This window comes from Mizuhopecten yessoensis, unplaced genomic scaffold, assembly GCF_002113885.1.
Source record: "Mizuhopecten yessoensis strain PY_sf001 unplaced genomic scaffold, ASM211388v2 scaffold9615, whole genome shotgun sequence".
NCBI lineage: Eukaryota > Metazoa > Mollusca > Bivalvia > Pectinida > Pectinidae > Mizuhopecten > Mizuhopecten yessoensis.
The window spans coordinates 160,311-183,648 of NW_018408136.1; the positions used below are offsets into that span (position 1 = coordinate 160,311).

At 36.7% G+C, this 23,338-nt stretch overlaps 1 protein-coding gene across 1 annotated transcript; it reads right to left on the reverse strand.

The window, feature by feature from the left end:
• Positions 1-206: 206 nt before the first annotated feature.
• On the reverse strand, positions 207-23,338 carry LOC110458470 (centromere protein L-like). The gene is made up of 13 exons (XM_021510183.1): positions 23,216-23,338; positions 19,693-19,845; positions 19,235-19,279; positions 17,107-17,145; positions 14,123-14,235; positions 12,100-12,184; positions 11,766-11,813; positions 9,358-9,512; positions 8,849-8,939; positions 8,144-8,255; positions 5,976-6,078; positions 3,634-3,696; positions 207-2,881 (listed from the first exon to the last, which is right to left on the reverse strand). Exons 2-13 carry the CDS (start codon positions 19,826-19,828, stop codon positions 2,789-2,791), a joined length of 1,083 nt encoding a protein of 360 aa, XP_021365858.1. The 5' UTR covers positions 19,829-19,845; positions 23,216-23,338; the 3' UTR covers positions 207-2,788.

Here is a 23,338-nt window from a genome sequence, read left to right on the forward strand (position 1 = left end):
ATTTTTTAAGTTTAAAGGGCCATAACTCCAGGAAAAAATCACAAATTATTTCCTTCATGCACATCTGCATTCGATGAAAATACAAAAAATCCAACAAGTGGCTCAGGAGTTGCGCTTCAAAGATTTGTGGACAGACAGACGGAGTGATTCCTATATACCCCAACTTTGTTTGCGAGAGGTACAATAAATGAAAGAATAAAATAAAGATATATAATACATTTTATTTACAGGCATCCTCTGTATATAATTGACTGTTACAGCTTGATCAGTTCTAAAACTACTATACTGTACATATATGATACAACAAAATGTACATTATTTACATATATAAATAGGGTGATGTTTATATAGAGAGAGAAAGATAGAGTAGACAAACAGGGAAAGTATTGCACACGATTTTACATATAAACAAAACACACAACTGAAAATTACAATATTTCAATTTTATTATTCGTAACATAAAATAATGGAAATTACTTCGAGTTGAAAGAATTCAAAATGAAGTAATACCGTGTAGGGGACACTCACAAAAACTTTTTAAAAAACAGTGTCGCCTAGACAGTAGAAAAAGCTTCTTCGGCTGTCCCGTAATAGACATGGAATAGTTACCGAACTCCGCAACATGTCATTGATGCAGCTGATGTTAAACAGATTGTGGGACGATCATTGGAAACGAGAAAATACAACAGCAAATAGTGGCTATGAATTGTGACATTTTAAAACACTTGGACATTGCACACCAGAAGTTTACATAATTTATAACTTAAACAATGTTTTGATATGGATATAAAGGCTATAAGCCTGCGTCCATTATGTATCATATTAAATCATTAAAAAAATTGTATTAAGTAAAATTGATTTTGCTCAGCCCGTTTCCTAGAATCATATTGCTTTACTATTATTTAAAACTGAACTAATACAACTATCTTAAAGGTAAGTTAAACCAGTATCAACAAATTATTACAGGTTAAAAAATAAAGGAAGACATTTATTGTTCATAATGATAACATCTAAACAAAGAGACCTGAATTGCCTACAGAATGCATACATAAAATATTAATCTAAAATTCAAATCATAAAATCCATAAACTGGGAATGGATGTTTTTTATCATGTGGTTGTTCGATGGTAACATTTGAAGCAGCCCCGCCTATATAGCTCACCTGTTTCTTTTTAACTTGAAACCATGGTAACCAATGGATGAGTTAATAATATAACAATATACTGTGAAAACATTAATAGTCCAGGGATTATATCTCAGACAAACCACGTTATTTTCACCTGTCCCCATTATCTACCAGCCTTGGAGCTGTTTTTTCTTTGCCTGCTGTTGCATAAAAAATATTGTTTTAAAATATTTTAATCTGTTTTCGAGCTAAAAATAAAATGCTTGACATGGAACAAAATGAGATAAAACTGCAATAAAAATTAATTTCAAATTTAACAAAAATGGAAATTAATACATTCATTGATTTACTTTCAATCTTGTTTAAAATTGTTGCCACCAGTTTTAAGACCTACATAATTGTATCTCAAATATTCACTACCACACGTCAAACTCTGGCACTATACAGGAAGGTCTGACCCGAGACTAACATACGGGACATCACTGATAGTGTGACCTTTGGTAAATAATGTCACATGTCACACTCTGGCACTATACAGGAAGGTCTGACCCAAGCTGTGTAACATACAGGACATCACTGATAGTGTGACCTTTGATAAATAATGTCACACATCACACTCTGGCACTATACAGGAAGGTCTGACCCGAGACTGTGTAACATATGGGACATCACTGATAGAGTGACCTTTGGTAAATAATGTCACATGTCACACTCTGGCACTATGCAGGAAGGTCTGACCCGAGACTGTGTAACATACAGGACATCACTGATAGTGTGACCTCTGGTAAATAATGCCACATGTCACACTCTGGCACTATACAGGAAGGTCCGACCCGAGACTGTGTAACATACAGGACATCACTGATAGTGTGACCTTCAGTAAATAATGCCACATGTCACCCTCTGGCACTATACAGGAAGGTCTGACCCGAGACTGTGTAACAGACAGGACATCACTGATAGTGTGACCTTTGGTAAATAATGTCACACGTCACACTCTGGCAATATACAGGAAGGTCTGACCCGAGACTGTGTAACATACGGGACATCACTGATAGTGTGACCTTCAGTAAATAATGCCACATGTCACACTCTGGCACTATACAGGAAGGTCTGACCCGAGACTGTGTAACATACGGGACATCACTGATAGTGTGACCTTTGGTAAATAATGTCACACGTCACACTCTGGCACTATACAGGAAGGTCTGACCCAAGACTGTGTAACATACAGGACATCACTGATAGTGTGACCTTTGATAAATAATGTCACACGTCACACTCTGGCACTATACAGGAAGGTCTGACCCGAGACTAACATACAGGACATCACTGATAGTGTGACCTTTGGTAAATAATGTCACATGTCACACTTAGGAAGTTGAAGAATGTCTACATCACACCAAGGATGTCACTGAAGGTGTATATAATGGCGAAGCTTTTACCGAAGATCCATGTCGCAGCCAGGATATCAACAAATTTCTACATTACACCAAGACATTTTATCGAATGTCAGCATCACACCAGGGATTCTTCCAGTCGTAGGCATCACACCAAGAACTTTATCCGAGGTGAACATCTCACCAAGAATTGTATCGAAAGTCTACATCACACCAAGGACTTTATCCGAGGTGAACATCTCACCAAGAATTTATCGAAAGTCTACATCACACCAAGGATGTTACTGAAGGTATGACCCATGGCCAATTCTGTCAGATGTCGCAGTAACACATGGATCTTGTCGGACAGAAATATCTGCAACAAGACAAAACACATGTTGTATTACTTGAGATTTAGGTTTGAGGTGTGAGGGTTTATGTCCCATCCATACCATTCAAATACAGCACAGAAGTCCATAGTCAGTTTTAAAAGTAATTAATTTTATCAGTTTCAAAAGGGTTAATTGTAGCATTTTCAGAGCCATTTAATATTTCATTTTTAAAACCGGAAATTAACCTATTATTTATATCTGGTATCTGGGCTGCTACAAAGCATTTCTATGAAGGAGACACAAAATATAAGGTAATGTTTTTTCTACCAGTTTCAAATGGTTTCTTGATACTAGTGACCGATAGATCATTGTATGTATATTACAATTAAGTCAAATTTCTGATATCAAGAAATATACTGTGTATAATAAACATGGCTCAGACACACAGTGTGTGACACTAACTGACGTTTGATTGTAACGTGATGTTGCATACTATCCAGCCACTTTACCATGTAAGTGACTGATCTTGTTCATTTACATCATTTCACACACATGTACAGCTCAACGCTTAGAGGCCATTTAATATTATGTAAGTGACTGAAATTGTTCATTTACATCATTTCACACACATGTACAGCTCAACGCTTTATAGAGGCCATTTAATATTATGCAAGTGACTGATCTTGTTCATTTACATCATTTCACACACATGTACAGCTCAACGCTTCGAGGCCAATTAATGGCAAACAGATATTGTGATAAGAAAAGTTCCTTTAAACAAAACTAAAATGCATACCTTTAAACGGCCGTCTGTGCCCACCATACACAATGGGGTTCCCACTCGAACCAGTGACATCGCCTATAACATAATGAGGCAAATGAACTATGAACTGCATATAGGTCATAGTTTACTATGGTATCAACTTATTTAGAATTCTTTTCAAACCTCTTAAACCAGAGTTCCTTTTTAATCTGAAATCTGCTGACAAAGTATTTCAAGGTTAGAAAATTTTGATAATGAAACATACAAGTCGTCCAGTAACACACGTTTCCTGTACAACCTAATAACACTTAGATGTACTGGTAACACACGTTTCCTGTATGACCTAATAACACTTAGATGTACTGGTAACACACGTTTCCTGTACGTCCTAATAACACTTAGATGTACTGGTAACACACGTTTCATGTACGACCTAATAACAAGTAGATGTACTGGTAACACACGTTTCATGTACGACCTAATAACACTTAGATGTACTGGTAACACACGTTACCTGTACAACCTAATAACAATAGATGTACTGGTAACACACGTTTCCTGTACGACCTAATAACAATTAGATGTACTGGTAACACACGTTGCCTGTACGACCTAATAACACTTAGATGTACAGGTAACACACGTTTCCTGTACGACCTAATAACACTTAGATGTACTGGTAACACACGTTTCCTGTACGACCTCATAAGACTTAGATGTACTAGTAACACATGTTTCCTGTACGACCTAATAACACTTAGATGTACTGGTAACACACGTTTCCTGTACGACCTAATACACTTAGATGTACTGGTAACACACGTTTCCTGTACGACCTAATAACACTAAGATGTACTGGTAACACACGTTTCCTGTATGTCCTAATAACAATTAGATGTACTGGTAACACACGTTTCCTGTACAACCTAATAACACTAAGATTTACTGGTAACACACGTTTCCTGTACGACCTAATAACACTTAGATGTACTGGTAACACACGTTTCCTGTACGACCTAATAACACTTAGATGTACTGGTAACACACGTTTCCTGTACGACCCAATAACACTAAGATGTACTGGTAACACACGTTTCCTGTATGTCCTAATAACAATTAGATGTACTGGTAACACACGTTTCCTGTACCACCTAATAACACTTAGATGTACTGGTAACACGCGTTTCCTGTACGACCTAATAACACTTAGATGACCTGGTAACACACGTTTCCTGTACGACCTAATAATACTTAGATGTACTGGTAACACACGTTTCCTGTTTCCTGTACGACCTAATAACAATTAGATGTACTGGTAACACGCGTTTCCTGTACGACCTAATAACACTTAGATGACCTGGTAACACACGTTTCCTGTACGACCTAATATCCTAATAACACTTAGATGTACTGGTAACACACGATTCCTGTACGACCTAATAACAATTAGATGTACTGGTAACACGCGTTTCCTGTACGACCTAATAACACTTAGATGCACTGGTAACACACGTTTCCTGTACGACCTAAACACGTTTCATGTACGACCTAATAACACTTAGATGTACTGGTCACACACGTTTCCTGTACGACCCAATAACACTAAGATGTACTGGTAACACACCTGTACGACCTAATAACACTTAGATGTACTGGTAACACGCGTTTCCTGTACGACCTAATAACACTTAGATGCACTGGTAACACACGTTTCCTGTACGACCTAATATCCTAATAACACTTAGATGTACTGGTAACACACTTTTCCTGTACGACCCAATAACACTAAGATGTACTGGTAACACACCTGTACGACCTAATAACACTTAGATGTACTGGAAACACACGTTTCCTGTACGACCCAATAACACGTAGATGTACTGGTAACACGCGTTTCCTGTACGACCTAATAACACTTAGATGGACTGGTAACACACGTTTCCTGTACGACCTAACAACACTTAGATGTACTCGTAACACACGTTTCCTGTACGACCTAATAACACTGAGATGTACTGGTAACACACGTTTCCTGTACGACCTGTACGACCTAATAACACTTAGATGTACTAGTAACACACGTTTCCTGTACGACCTAATAACAATTAGATGTACTGGTAACACACGTTTCCTGTACGACCCAATAACACGTAGATGTACTGGTAACACGAGTTTCCTGTACGACCTAATAACAATTAGATGTACTGGTAACACACGTTTGCTGTACGACCCAATAACACGTAGATGTACTGGTAACACACGTTTCCTGTACGACCTAATAACACTTAGATGTACAGCAATACGTGGGACATTCTTGGAATAAGTTCATGCTATAATGCTACCATGTATGTGAAAGGAAACAAGTGACTACTTACTGAAATTTTAACCTTGAAAACCCTGAAGAAATGCGCTTCCAAACTACGAATGAACTTCTGAACTTCTTCGCTGCTGAAGTCAACCTCATCTTTATCATGGATTCTGAAAGCAAGACAAATATAAACTTTTTTGAGACAATTAAAAATCGTTTTTGTAAAAAATATATCATTTATTCATGACTTGAGATATACATGCATGAAAAAATTATACATATTGCCGAGATTGACCAGGCATAGCATATACCCCCTCCCCCCTCTGAAAAAGTGTCATCTGGACAAGTGCAATCAAACAGAATCCTTATTTTAGCGACTGACATTGAAGTCTGGTGGACCAGGCCCCTAAATCAAATACTTATAGACTTACAATCACCTTGGTGAACCCATACACCAATGGAGCTTTGTGTTGTCATTTTTCATGAAGTTATCATCCAGACAAGTGCAACTAAGGAAAATTCTATTTTATTTTTTGAAATGGTGACCTTGACTTCTGGCAGACCATGCCTAAAATCAATAGGGTTTGTACTCCCTGTCACTTGTGTAACTCACACTTCAGGATTGAGCTTTGTACGATAATTTATTCTGAAGTTATCTGGACACATTCAACTAAGCAGAATTCTACTTTAGCAACAGTGACCTTGACCTCTGGTAGACAACACCCAAAATAAATATGCTTCTTTGCATTTACTCGGGCAACCAACACATCAAATATAACCTTTGTATGTTATCATCCAGACAAATGCATCCAAGTAGAATTCTATTTTTTGTAACTACGAACATGACATCTGGTGAACCACGCCTAAAATCACTACAGTTCTACTAGTACTAATGCAACATGCATGTCAAATTTGAACTTTGTTTGGTCAGATATTCTCAAGTTATCATCTGGACAAATGAGAAGGACAGACATCCCACATAGCTGCTATACCCCCCTCTCCCCCAAAAAACAACAACAACAGGAGGCCCATGGGCCTTAATGGTCACCTGAGTCCTACAGTATTAAATTTTGTTGTTGAAATATGAAGTGGAGATAATGATGTCAATCATCCCTACCATAATTTGAGTAAAAATAAGTTAAGTATAACTTAAAGTTAAGTTTGTCAGGACAATGAGTTGATCATTCCTAGACCAAGTTTCAGTTAATACGGCCTAAAAGAACTTGATTTTAAGTTTTAAATAGTGTTTTTTCCAAAATGGCAGCCATGGCGGCCGTATTGGATTTTTGATGGACCTATAAAAACCAGTTTGCCAGGACCATGAGTCGATCATTCCTACCAAGTTTCAGTTAAATCAGCCCAGTAGAACTTGACTTTAAGTTTGAAATAGTTTTTCAAAATGGCGGCCTTGGTGGCCATATTGGATTTCTGATCAACCCTAAAAATAACAACACTTGGTCAGGGAGTTGTCAGTAACATTTCCATGAAATCAATGAAATCCCTTTGACAGTATTTCAGCTTAAGTAGAAAATGTAAAATGTTAATGGACACGGATGAAGACAACACTTGGTCAGGGAGTTGTCAGTAACATTTCCATGAAATCAATGAAATCCCTTTGACAGTATTTCAGCTTAAGTATGTAAAATGTAAAATGTTAACGGACGACGGATGAAGACGGATAGCAATAGGTCACTTGAGCTAAAGCTCAAGTGACCTAAAAAGTAAATTGGATCTTAGTAAAACAGTTTTATTCTTTCCACCATTTGTAATGAAATGTCAGTGTTCTCACCTCTGACATCAATTTTGTGAAAAGCAGAAACAAATCAACACATTTTTTTTAACATGAACAAATACCATCTTGATAACTCTGAGCTAAAAACCAGACAGTCATTGGGTATTAACGCGATAAGCTTGACAAGTGATAAGCACAATTTTCATTGTTTGTGTATCTTTAAAAGGCACCAATAAAGTAAAAGAAAACACAACTTTCTTAAAGCAAATATTTTAGTGGAGTAAATAGACCTGCAAAGTTATGATTATTTACCTCGCATACTAACCAAATTAACTGTTGTTAAACAGTGATTAAGCTAATCACCTTTTGAACAACCGGGCCCAGAGAGTTATTTAACTTTGAACTGCAATCTGATTACCATTCTACCCTAAATGTTGACATGTGAATTGTTACCAGCACAAATATACATTAGTACACAAATCACATGTTAGTATAAGCCTCACCTTTCCCACAGATCCTGACAATCTTCTGGGTCTATGCTGTAGTTTATAGATGTCAGACCCTCACACTCCTTGGGTACGGAATACAGTAGTTCTACTGGCTTAGTCTTCCCATCTGTGTGTACAGAAACACTTCAACTTTGGTATCATATTGATTTACTACAACTAACATTTACTGTATATAATAGGTCCATACTTGATTTTGTCACTCAATAAAGAATGTTTGAACTCATAGTAAGATCAGCTATCTGACAGAAAAGAATCTGAATAAGGTTGTTCATGATTAAAGCTGCGAAGCGATTATCATATTAAAGAAGAGTAGTAACTCCTGCAGCCTGGTTTCCTTAAAGTAATTTTTCCGTTTTTTTTTTTTGTCTTCACAGATACATCATGTATAATATCATATGAGTATACATATATCATGTAAACATATCCTCTCACAGGAGTCACATCTTTGATTTTTTTTCCATGCTTGGGACGAGTTCTGGAGTTCAGTATCTGAGAAGTTTTTTTTTTAAAGTACTTTTTCCTGATGTCTAGTTGGTTTAAACAATATTTATTACTTAAATTCATTTACAATACAATACAAAACTGTCTAGTTACCTTATGTCTAGTTGCTGACAAGTTTTGAGCTATGCAAACTTCCTACATTCTAGTAAGCCCAAACATTGGCAATGAATTTACTATCTGTAGAAATACAATACATACTTTCATTTTTCATCCCACTCCACATGGACACCACCCATGCCAGGTCATACGAGGACAGGGTGAGAGGGGTGACCTTACAGTCGTACTGCATCTGTGTATCAATGGTACAGCATTAAGTCACAGAAATAATATCTTAGACTTTATCAAGATCTGATGCATACAACCAAAACCAGGATACAGACACAATAAATAACTATAACATCAGATTGTCAAAGACGAAAATATGTAACATCAGATTGTCAAATACAAATAACTATAACATCAGAATGTGAAATAAATACAAAATCCAAATATCTTATAGTAATATCCATTACATATTAACTTGTACAATTATTTATTACATCAAGTGGAAACTTGTATTACTTATGTAGACATGTACTAGAATAGCATGTGACTAAGGTAACTTTTTCTTTGTCAAAGGTTAGTTTACCTCAGTATGTTTTTATGAATTGCTATTTGACAAATACATGTATCTCAGTCACATCCCAGTGTAAACAAATCTAAGATACCTCCAGCCAGCTGATGACAGTGTTAGACAGGGAGACAGATGCCTTCACCAACATGACAGGATAATAGGTGAAGTTTTCTCGCATGGTGGCCTTGATGTGGTTTTCCTGCATGTCCACCCCACACAAAACAGCTGTCAGTTGTATAGTGTCCTCCCCTACGTCAGAAAAAGATCATTACACTCCACACAACACAGTCGTCACACACAACAGTCATCACACACAACACAGTCATCACACACAACACAGTCATCGCCCACAACACAGTCATCACACACAACACACTCATCACCCACAACACAGTCATCACACACAACAGACATCACACACAAAACAGACATCACACACAAAACAGACATCACACACAAAACAGACATCACACACAAAACAGACATCACACACAAAACAGTCATCACACACAACACATTCATCACACACAACACAGTCATCACCCACAACAGTCATCACACACAAAACAGCTGTCAGTTGTATAGTGTCCTCCCCTACGTCAGAAAAAGATCATTACACTCCACACAACACAGTCTTAACCCACAACACAGTCATCACACACAACCCAGTTGTCACCCACAGCACAGTCATCACCCACAACACAGTCATCACACACAACACAGTTGTCACCCACAGCACAGTCATCACCCACAACACAGTCGTCACCCACAACACAGTCATCACACACAACACAGTTGTCAACCACAACACAGTCATCACACACAACACAGTCATCACCCACAACACAGTCATCACACACAACACAATCATCACCCACAACAAAGTCATCACACACAACAGTCATCACACACGTCATTACACACAACAGTCATCACACACAATACAGTCATCACCCACAACACAGTCATCACACACAACACAGTCATCACACACAACACATTCATCACACACAACACAGTCATCACCCACAGCACAGTCATCACACACATCACATTCATCACACATAACACAGTCGTCGCACAACACAGTCATCACACACAACACAGTCATCACCCACAACACACTCATCACACACAACAGTCATCACACACAAAACACCTGCCGGTTGTATAGTGTCCTCCCCTACGTTACAAAAAGATCATTACACTCCACACAACACAGTCGTACCCCACAACACAGTCATCACACACCACACAGTCATCACACACAACAGACATCACACACAACACAGACATCACACACAACACAGTCATCACACACAACACAGTCGTCACACACAACACAGTTGTAACCCACAACACAGTCATCACCCACAACACAGTAATCACACACAACACAGTCGTCACCCACAACACAGTCATCACACACAACACAGTCATCACACACAAAACAGTAATCACACACAACACAGTCATCACCCACAACACAGGCATCACCCACAACACAGGCATCACCCACAACACAGTTGTCACCCACAACACAGTCATCATCCACAACACAGTCATCACACACAACACAGTCATCACCCACAACACAGTCGTCACCCACAACACAGTCGTCACACACAACACAGTCGTAACCCACAACACAATCATCACCCACAACACAGTCATCCATCACAACACAGGCATCACAAACAACACAGTCATCACACACAACACAGTTGTCACCCACAACACAGTCATCACACACAACACAGTTGTCACACACAACACAGTTGTCACACACAACAGTCTTCACACACAACATTCGTCAATCATTACACTATTCACTGAATTTAATTATAGCTGCAAATGCATTCAGTTTTACCGGAGGGTTTATAAATCTTAACCAGTATAGGCACATTCAGTTTTACTGGAGGGTTTATAGATCTTAACCAGTATAGACACATTCATTTTTACTGTAATGTTTATAAATCTTAACCAGTATAGACACATTCAGTTCTACTGGAGGGTTTATAAATCTTAACCAGTATAGTCACATTCAGTTTTACTGGAGGGTTTATAGATCTTAACCAGTATAGACACATTCAGTTCTACTGGAGGGTTTATAAATCTTAACCAGTATAGACACATTAAGTTAATAGTCATATACCAATGGTTATCAAGTGGTTTAACACTCACATCAGTTAATATAATACAAGTACTAATTCTACAACTCTCCAAATTCTGAAAAAAAGTTAGCAAAGTAAAACACCAACTGTATATTCTTGCATAGAATAAACAAAAAAAAAGCAGGGGTGGAATATGAACTCAACTTTAAGAAACGTAAGTTTTATTCATTTGACAAAATCTCTTGTTGCTATACTTATATATAATTATGACCATTAACATATCTTGTTATCCATATGCCAATAATTTGATTTTCTGCAGAAAACTATATAAAAACTCACCATTTGTATAGTGTCCTCCCCTACGTCAGAAAACTATATAAAAACTCACCATTTGCAGTTTTCCCTTTAACTATAATCTGGATTGCTTCTGGGTCAACTGTGTGAGAAATTGAAACAACTGACATATTACTAGGGAACTTACTGATCAAATGATAAAGTCATTACATCAAATTGTCAATGCTATTAATTTATCTAAGATGAAAAGTATTTTGTGTTACTGAAGAGCTTTAAAACTGTAAGTGTTCTTTTTACTATTCTTAACATTTAATGATTCATAAATGAAAAATGCATTTATAAGACTACCGGTAAACAGAACAATGGATAGTTATCTGTCTTCATCGTAATTGGACTAAACATGACGAAGTATAGACTTGACAGCTTACCATCAGTCACTTTGAGGTCTTTGTATATACTTATGTATGCCTTTCCCATCAATGTGTTGTCCATAAAAATCCCTTTTCTTTTTTCCTGAAAAAAGGGAACCAGGCATTTTTTTCATTAAGTATAAAGATTACTTTACTTATTTATTGGTATGAACTGTTTTGATCCAATTCTTTTATTTATGTGTATGGTGATATATGATAAACAATTCTAATTCTATTTCATTTATATGATAAAACAAGTCTTGAATTTAATATTATTTCATGGATCTTATGAAACATGTACCAACGGTATATCACTTATTATGACTTGCTTAAATGAAAATATTATAAAAACTTGTTTCAAGAACCACATATAAAATGGAAACTTATGCATAACATGAGACAAGGATCAGAAAATAACTTTCCATACAGACGTTTGATTTCTTTGTTAAACAATAGGCCCAGAGGGCCTGTATCGCTCACCTGAATATTTAAGCAGTAATAGCAAAATATTCTCATTCAATATTATATTGCACTACAAATATTTCCCTCGCAAATTTTGTCGGCTCCATCTGTTGAAACTACCAGCCAAATATTATTATAAGATTCTATGCTTTTTGGTTCTTCTTCAGAAGTTAATCGACATATTTTTCCCTGTGACCTTGTAAGTAGGTCAATGTCATTTTCCTTCTCATACTTTGTTAGCTCTATCCCAAAAAGCTACCAGCAAAATCTTATGAATCCATTCCATTTGGTTCTTAAGGACAAATCCTTTAAAATGCTGTTGATCTCTGCTGTCCTTTAAGGTAGGTTGAGGTCATTTTCATTCGAAAACTTTGGTGAGCTCTATCCTAGGAAGCCAACAGCCAAATATTATAATTTTATGCTTTCGATTATTCAGAAGATGCCGTTTGATGGTCAAGGTCATTTTCATTCTCAAACTTTGTCGGGATCTATCTCAGGAAGCCAACAGCCAAATATAAAGATTCTATACCTTTTAGTTCTTCAGAAGAAGTCGTTTAAAGAGTTTTTACATATTTGACCGCTGTGACCTTGAAAGTAAGTCAAGATCAATTTCATTATCAAACTTTATCAGGCTCCATCCAAGGAAGCCAACAGCGAAATATGAAGATTCTATACCTTTTAATTCTTCAGAAGAAGTCGTTTGAAGCGTTCGACATATTTGACCGCTGTGACCTTGAAAGTATGTCAAGGTCATTTTCATTCTCAAACTTTATTGGGCTCCATCCAAGGAAGCCAACAGCGAAATATGAAGATTCTATACCTTTTAATTCTTCAGAAGAAGTCGTTTGAAGCGTTTGACATATTTGACCGCTGTGACCTTGAAAGTATGTCAAGGTCATTTTCATTCTCAAACTTTATTGGGCTCCATCCAAGGAAGCCAACAGCGAAATATGAAGATTCTATACCTTTTAATTCTTCAGAAGAAGTCGTTTGAAGCGTTTGACATATTTGACCGCTGTGACCTTGAAAGTATGTCAAGGTCATTTTCATTCTCAAACTTTATTGGGCTCCATCCAAGGAAGCCACCAGCCAAATATGAAGATTCTATACCATTTAGTTCTTCAGAAGAAGTTGTTTGAAGTTTTTGACATATTTGACCCATGTGACCTTGAAAGTAGGTCAAGGTCATTTTCATTCTCAAACTTTGTCAGGCTCCTACCAACGAAGCTATCACCAAAATATCATGACTCTAGGCCTGTCCATTCTTCAGAAGTCATTAAAAGGAAAAGTTGACGGACGACTACGAACGACGCGCCATGGCATAAGCTCACTAGCCCTTCGGGCAGGTGAGCTAAAAATTGATTAAAAGAATTGTTTTCCCCCCCCCAACAAATGCAGATTATACAAAGAAAACAAACACATATGGTGACCATATATGTGCAGTCGCCAGAGAATGATATCAGGAGATTAATTCTCGCCTTGGAAAATGGTGTTTCATTGAATAAATCAGAGAAATGTTGTATGAAATGTATTGTTTTACTGTTAGAATTTGACATTTATTGGTATTGCTATAACTTACAGCCTCTATGTGTGCAGACAGAACATTGGCAATCTTTTTAAGATCTCGTGGATTAGTACTGAACCCATATAGAGGCGTCAGTTTGAAGGATCTCCAGGTTTTCAATGTCAAGCCTGAAATGAAAGATTTGATGATAATAAATACATGAAAAAGATATTGGATTTATCGGTGAACATTCAAAGTGAAATCTCTCGATACAGCAAACATGAACAGCCTTACATGATTGATTTGTTGAATCTGGGCCCTTTACTACAATATTGGTTTATGAATCTAGGCCCAATATTGGTATATGAATCTTGGCCCAATATTGGTATATGAATCTGGGCCCTTTACTACAATATTGGTATATGAATCTAGGCCCAATATTGGTTTATGAATCTAGGCCCAATATCGGTATATGAATCTAGGCCCAATATTGGTATATGAATCTTGGCCCAATATTGGTATATGAATCTGGGCCCTTTCCTACAATATTGGTATATGAATCTAGGCCCAATATTGGTTTATGAATCTAGGCCCAATATTGGTATATGAATCTTGGCCCAATATTGGTATATGAATCTGGGCCCTTTCCTACAATATTGGTATATGAATCTAGGCCCAATATTTTTATATGAATCTGGGCCCAATATTGGTATATGAATCTGGGCCCAATATTGGTATATGAAACTGGGCCCAATATTGGTATATGAATCTAGGCCCAATATTGGTTTATGAATCTAGGCCCAATATTGGTATATGAATCTGGGCCCAATATTGGTATATGAAACTGGGCCCAATATTGGTATATGAATCTAGGCCCAATAATGGTATATGAATCTGGGCCCTTTACTACAATATTGGTATATGAATCTAGGCCCAATATTTGTATATGAATCTGGGCCCAATATTGGTATATGAATCTGGGCCCAATATTGGTATATGAAACTGGGCCCAATATTGGTATATGAATCTGGGCCCAATATTGGTATATGAATCTTGGCCCAATATTGGTATATGAATCTGGGCCCTTTACTACAATATTGGTATATGAATCTAGGCCCAATATTGGTATATGAATCTAGGGCCAATATTGGTATATGAATCTGGGCCCAATATTGGTATATGAATCTAGGCCCAATATTTGTATATGAATCTGGGCCCAATATTGGTATATGAATCTGGGCCCAATATTGGTATATGAATCTAGGCCCAATATTGGTATATGAATCTGGGCCCTTTACTACAGTATATGAATCCTCAGTACTGTGAGCTATACTCAAAATACTACCATGGGACTTTTGGGAACATATTCAAAGGAGTAGTGTTTTCTACTGGCTTACAGAATTTTCATTCTGAATGAGAATTTTTGAACAATATGGAAAATCAGCTGCAGTCAGTAGAGGTATGTATACCAAATAATTAGAACAGCTCTCTTAAAAAAAACTAGTCCTAATTTGCAGTGGTGTACTGTTATCTGAAAAGCATCATTTCAAGCCAAAGTGTTCACTCCTCCAACACCAACCTATCAGTCATGATCAACCTTTTAAACAATGAATACATACTACTGTCACTGACACTAGAACTTTTAACTCTTTCTATAATTTAAGGAGAACACACACAATGTTTTGTCATATCTTTGATTGCATGCACATTTCAACCAATAATCAGTTATCAATTGATCATAAAGATTTGATAATCGGCAAACTGAAGTCAAGTAACGTTGGTCAGGAACAATAATATAAGTTATACTACCGACCAGTAGGCCTTGTAGACAAGAAACAGAGGTTTCTGACTAAAGTCCTGTAATGTGGGCAGGGTACAGTTAATATGAGTTATACTACCAACCAGTAGGCCTTGTAGACAAGAAACAGAGGTTTCTGACTAAAGTCCAGTAATGTGGGCAGGGTACAGTTAATATAAGTTATATAACCAATCTGTAGGCCTTATAGACAAGAAACAGAGGTTTATGACTAAAGTCCAGTAACGTTGGCCGGGTACAGTTAATATAAGTTATATAACCAACCTGTATGCCTTATAGACAAGAAACAGAGGTTTCTGACTAAAGTCCAGTAACGTTGGCCGGGTACAGTTAATATAAGTTATATAACCAACCTGTAGGCGTTATAGACAAGAAACAGAGGTTTCTGACTAAAGTCCAGTAACGTTGGCCGGGTACAGTTAATATTAGTTATACTACCAACCTGTAGGCCTTATAGACAAGAAACAGAGGTTTCTGACTAAAGTCCAGTAATGTGGGCAGGGTACAGTTAATATGAGTTATACTACCAACCAGTAGGCGTTATAGACAAGAAACAGAGGTTTATGACTAAAGTCCAGTAATGTGGGCAGGGTACAGTTAATATGAGTTATACTACCAACCTGTAGGCCTTATAGACAAGAAACAGAGGTTTATGACTAAAGTCCAGTAATGTGGGCAGGGTACAGTTAATATGAGTTATACTACCAACCAGTAGGCCTTATAGACAAGAAACAGAGGTTTATGACTAAAGTCCAGTAATGTGGGCAGGGTACAGTTAATATGAGTTATACTACAAACCTGTAGGCCTTATAGACAAGAAACAGAGGTTTATGACTAAAGTCCAGTAACGTTGGCCGGGTACAGTTAATATTAGTTATACTACCAACCTGTAGGCCTTATAGATAAGAAACAGAGGTTTCTGACTTAAGTCCAGTAACGTTGGCCGGGTACAGTTAATATGAGTTATACTACAAACCTGTAGGCCTTATAGACAAAAAACAGAGGTTTATGACTAGAGTCCAGTAATGTGGGCAGGGTACAGTTAATATGAGTTATATTATCAACCTGTATGCCTTATAGACAAGAAACAGAGGTTTCTGACTAAAGTCCAGTAATGTGGGCAGGGTACAGTTGATATGAGTTATATTACCAACCTGTATGCCTTATAGACTAGAAACAGAGGTTTCTGACTAGAGTCCAGTAATGTGGGCAGGGTACAGTTTAGATAAGCTATGTACTGTACCTTTAAAATCTTTCTGTTGGTCCTTTTCAACTCTTCTTCCTGAAATATACCATAGATTAATGTTATACGTATCATGGTTTCTTTTTGGCATTATGTTCAACAAAATATTAAAGCAGACTTGGTAAGTGTGAAGCCCAAAGACTTCTATGGCCATCAGTCAACTACTATGTTATATCTGGCTGTTGAGCAAAGGATTGAAATCCCAGAGGCTCACATGCCATCAGTCATCAGCCAAGCTAGTCCACATATATTATTCCTTCACTATCTATAGGGACCAGGTATTTAGGCCTGGGTATAATAAATTACACAACTAAGGGATTTAAAATATATATATATATATAAAAATAAATCATTGATTCAAAATTAATTTATAATTTGTCAAAATAAATATCTTTGGTTGGAATGTTATTATAACTGATTTATTCTCAGACATATAGTCATTTATTTCTATGATTATGTTAATTATTGAAAATTCTGAAGTATTTGCTAAAATTATCCATTTTCATGAATCAGACTATTTTATTTGTAATTATCAAATAAAACTGATAAAGAAAAAGAAAAGGGCAAAAAAATGAGCAATAATAATGCAATGTCAAGATTAATAAATAATGCTTTTTATTTAAAATTAACTTCATCATTCCTCTTGTTTTGAGTTTTCTTTCTCAAAGTGGCGTCGCGTACAATATACATGTAGATGGGTTGTTATGCAGAAATGGTTCGAACGCCCCTCGCTGTGATGGAAGGGTTAAAAATAGATGCCGTATAGCGCATCAAAAAATTTCTTGGGAGAATACTGAGGACTGCTGTGGAATTTTCTTTTAGTATTTCTACTTCATGGTTTTTAGTATTACTTTTTGAAGATATGGATTATCACTTCTTGTTTATATTTTAAAAAGAACAGAACAAATATAATTACTGGCTAAATATCTCTCCTTGTGGTATCATTCATACATGTATTTAAAGTTTGGTTAACTTTTCTTAGCCCTGATCATACGATCCTGATCCTTTAGATATAAAACACCTAATCACTTTTATACAAACAAACCAGATTTTTTCTTAGCCCTGATCATATGATCCTGATCCTTTAGATATAAAACACCTAATCACTTTTATACAAACAAACCAGATTTTTTCTTAGCCCTGATCATATGATCCTGATCCTTTAGATATAAAACACCTTATCACTTTTATACAAACAAACCAGATCTTTTCTTAGCCCTGATCATACGATCCTGATCCTTTAGATATAAAACCCCTATCACTTTTATACAAACAAACCTGATCTTTTCTTAGCCCTGATCATATGATTCTGATCCTTTAGATATAAAACACCTAATCACTTTTATACAAACAAACCAGATTTTTTCTTAGCCCTGATCATATGATCCTGATCCTTTAGATATAAAACCCCTATCACTTTTATACAAACAAACCTGATCTTTTGTTAGCCCTGATCATACGATCCTGATCCTTTAGATATAAAACACCTAATCACTTTTATACAAACAAACCAGATTTTTTCTTAGCCCTGATCATATGATCCTGATCCTTTAGATATAAAACCCCTATCACTTTTATACAAACAAACCTGATCTTTTCTTAGCCCCGATCATACGATCCTGATCCTTTAGATATAAAACCCCTATCACTTTTATACAAACAAACCTGATCTTTTGTTAGCCCTGATCATACGATCCTGATCCTTTAGATATAAAACACCTATCACTTTTATACAAACAACCCTGATCTTTTCTTAGCCCTGATCATATGATCCTGATCCTTTAGATATAAAACACCTTATCACTTTTATACAAACAAACCAGATCTTTTCTTAGCCCTGATCATACGATCCTGATCCTTTACATATAAACCACCTATCACTTTTATACAAACAAACCTGATCTTTTGTTAGCCCTGATCATACGATCCTGATCCTTTAGATATAAAACCCCTATCACTTTTATACAAACAAACCTGATCTTTTGTTAGCCCTGATCATACGATCCTGATCCTTTAGATATAAAACCCCTATCACTTTTATACAAACAAACCTGATCTTTTCTTAGCCCTGATCATACGATCCTGATCCTTTAGATATAAAACACCTATCACTGTTATACAAACAAACCTGATCTTTTGGATGTCGGTGTTCTTTGTAACCTTGATCTGGGTTCTGTAAATGGTAAAAGAAAAAGTGAATATTAAATGTATATACATTGTATATTTGTTTCAGTTTTCAAATTGTAAACTGATCCGCTTCTATTTCCAACTTTATTGGCAATTTTTGATTGAGATGAAATTAATGATAACTTTAGAGTACTTGTACAGTTTGCCAACCTTTCCATTTTTTTCTGCTGTAAAAATCTAAAAATGTACCTACAAATACCCTAATTTGACAAATAGTGGAAAGTTCATAAGTTTAAGCTGTGTGAGTAAAAAAACCACCTACTAGAATATTGCTGCTTTCAAAAAATGTTTCTCGAGATAAGGGAGCCTAGGCAAGTATGATATTGTGAGACAGGATCAACAGTTTTTGACATGATTAGTTTTGGGATTACTAGGTCTCCACTAAAACTCCACTATTACCTGTGACAGTGATTCTCCTGCTCTGAGGTGTCCTGCCATACGGTGTGTAGCGCCGGGTACTTCTCCTGATACTGTGGGACACCAGGGACTTGGTAACGTTGTTAGTGGGGGTCTGGTCAGAAGCTCCACCCGTCATGTTTATTTTTTATTTTTCTATAAAAAGAAAAGATCTAGATTCTAACATCAGACTATATATAACAAGTCAATAAATGCAACAGGTAGTGATTCCAACATGCACATCCTTCAAACACTAGACTGAAGTTCTACCTACTTGTTTGGTGACTAATACTTTTCTGTAAGATACACTGCAATCTGGATCTACGCAGGGATTATGTATATGTACATTGCAAAGTTTTTAGGGTGAACGTTAGGGACAAAGAAAAAGCTTCATAATCAAAAAAATATTACAAACTATTTTGTACATTTGTATACAACAAGAGGCCCAATGGGCCTGCATCGCTCACCTGGTATTAATCTCACATTTGTAATCTTAAAAGTGGACTAAAATACAGCTATAGGCAGAATATCAGTGTTTGATTCATAAGAACCTATTAAAAGATTTAAACATATGACGCCTGTGACCTTGAATGTCGAACAAGGAAATTAGGTTGAAAGTGGGTCAATGTCATTCGTTCAGTACCCTTGGTCTTTTGGTTATTGAGAAAAAGTTATTTGGAGATTTTAAGACATTTTACCCCTGTTACCTTGAAAGTGGGTCAAGGTCATTCATTTGAACAAACTAGGTAGCCCTTCATCCCAGCATGCTACAGGCCCAATATCAGTATCCTGGGCTTTTTGGTTATTGAGAAAAAGTCATTTGAAGATTTTAAGACATTTGACCCCTATGACCTTGAAAGTTTGTCAAGGTCATTCATTGGAACAAACTTGGTAGCCCTTCATCCCAGGATGCTATTGGCCAAATATCATCACCCTAGGCCTTTCGTTTATTGAAAAGATTTTTTTTGAAGATTTTAAGACATTTGACCCCTGTGACCTTGAAAATTGGTAAAGGTCATTCATTTGAACAAACTTGGTAGCCCTTCATCCCAGCATGCTTCTGGCCAAATATCATCACCCTAGGCCTTTTGGTTATTGAGAAGAAGTTGTTTAAAGTAAAATATTGACGCCGAACGGACAACGGAAGCCGCACCACGGGATAAGCTCACTTGGCCCTTCGGCACGCGCAGCATTTCAAGTTGAGCACAGTTGTGTGGCGCGAATTGTCAACGTTTGATAAAACATATAACGGACCCTGAGTAGAACCACGTCCACGTCCGTAGGGTCTGGTAACATGCTCGTTTCAAGAGTGTGGCTGAGAGTTCTACAATATAATCCGGTCTAACTGTGTTCACCTACGCGAAGCCCTACCCTACTTACACATACAGTCGTATAGCTTTGTAAAATTAAATTCACGATACCTCAATCATTTTTTAACAAATCTACCTAAGTTTGGTATAAAGGTGTATCACAGTTATATGAATAACAAATCTTCTGATGTCGCTTACTTAATCGATTAATTTTAGAGATATAGTTTGAAGTCGCTTCACAATCTGTCGAGTTCTATTCACACACGTGTGCCAAGCTGTCGTTCTTAATAGTCAAAAACATCATTACTCAGTCATTTATGCGTCAGTCTCCGGGACCAATTTAGCAGATTATAATACGCTACAAGTGAGTCACTGAGATGCTTGTATAGTACATGTACGTTTGCATAGTACACCTGTTACAAACGCCTATATGAGCGAGAAGTGAATCATGGCGCTTTTAAAAACAGTCAGTATTTGTCACTTGGTCTCAGCCCTTTCGCCCATTTTAAATAGATATGTGGCATTTTATTTCCATTTCACTGTGGTTGTGTTCACAACATATGAATTTGAGTCGTTCTTAACCCTATATTAAATGATTCAACGTCTTTCAACATTTCCAGGTAACGTTGCTTTTACAGAACTTCATGGTTCAAAATTTAAGTTTTCACCCCTCCACTTTGGAGAGGGAGGGGTGAAAAAAAAACACATGTTCAAAAGTTATCTGGAGCACTGCATAACTCGATCATGTTTTCAAATATCGAGCTGAAATTTGGAATATATATCAATAAAAGTCTAACTAATAACATATCCTCTGATGTCACTTACTTTAGCGAGTAATTTTAACGATATTGTCTGGTGATGCTTTCTTCACTTTACATGCTAATACACATGACATGTGCCACGCCGCGATGGTAAAAATTCAATTCATCATAACTCGGTCAATTTTTCAAATATCAAATTGAAATTTGGTACAGAGGTGTATTATTTTGGTCTACATTAATTACATCATCGACTCAAGTTTCCTGGGACATCAAACTCTTTGCTGACGACTGCTTATTATATACAGAAATTAATTCATTAGAAGACTGTCAGAAACTGGAAAACGACCTCAAATTCTTGGAAATCTGGGAGGGTAAATGGCAAAAGAATTTTATCGCCAAAAATGTTCTATCATCAACATATCTAAAAAGAAAAAACCCAATTAAGTTTAGCTACTCCCTGTACAATCAAATTTTGGAAAATTTAGAATCTAGCAAATACCTAGGGGTCACTTTCACCTCAGACCTAAATTGGGATAAACACATACAATCCATCACCAACAAGGCAAATAGGACACTGGGATTTCTGCGTCGCAACATGTCATCATGCACCAGAAAAGTCAAAACCCAGACATTGATCACCACACTAGTAAGACCATGAATCACTAGAATATGCAGCCTCTTGCTGGGACCCTTTTATTTCAGACCAGGTCCTAGCAATTGAAAATTTACAGCGTAGGGCTGCCAGATACGTATTTAATGATCATAGATCTAGAGAGCCTGGATGTGTCACCAACATGATAAATATACTTAACTGGGAGTGAAGAACAAAAGCCAGGCTCATGATGTTATATAAAATAATAAACGGACATGTGGCTATTGATCCATCCCTATTCATAACATCAAGCGACAGGAGGGGCCCACAGAATTATTCAATTAATCAAATATCAACCCACATAAATTTGTATAGATATTCATTCTTCCCAACTGGAATTCGCTACCATCATCCCTAGCACAGGAGCCAAACCTGAACTCTTTCAAGTCTGCCCTGGCTAGTTTCAACCTTCGATACAGTGTTTTCTGTTTTTATCTTATAGTACAAATTAACAAATATAGGCCTAATTGTTTTTAACATTTTAATGCCATCTCTCAGGATCAAGTGCACTCAAACCTTTGAGTCTGAGCCTTGTAAAGGAAGAAGAAGACGCTTGTTGTCGGTTGAAGACGCTTTTAAGGGAGACCCGTTTTAAGTGTTACCGGAAAAGCATATATGTGGAAGAATGTTGTTTAAAAATTTATCTTTAGTTTTCACTGGCATCTGTGAAACAAGGTGCCAAATAAATTGGGTCATCCGCTTTTTGTCAACAAGAATAATTTTGATGGGCCGAGATCACTTGAGATAGGAAGTGCTGGCTTCACCATCGTCTTATTAATTACGACATACAAAATGTATCAAACCATATATTGTGAAGTACGTCAACAGCTTGGAATATACTTGTCGAAGTGTCCATTTTCTTCTTAATGTTTTGTTTACAGTGCTGGCAATTCACGTTCAAAACATCAAACTCAAATTTAGCGCTT

Coding starts and splice junctions, on each gene's coding strand:
- LOC110458470 (XM_021510183.1), bottom strand. CDS start 19,828: ATGACGGGTGGAGCTTCTGACCAGACCCCCACTAACAACGTTACCAAG. Junction 8,256..8,848: donor GAGTGGGATGAAAAATGAAA/GTATGTATTGTA, acceptor CTGTACACACAG/ATGGGAAGACTAAGCCAGTA. Junction 3,697..5,975: donor TTTTCAAGGTTAAAATTTCA/GTAAGTAGTCAC, acceptor ATTATGTTATAG/GCGATGTCACTGGTTCGAGT.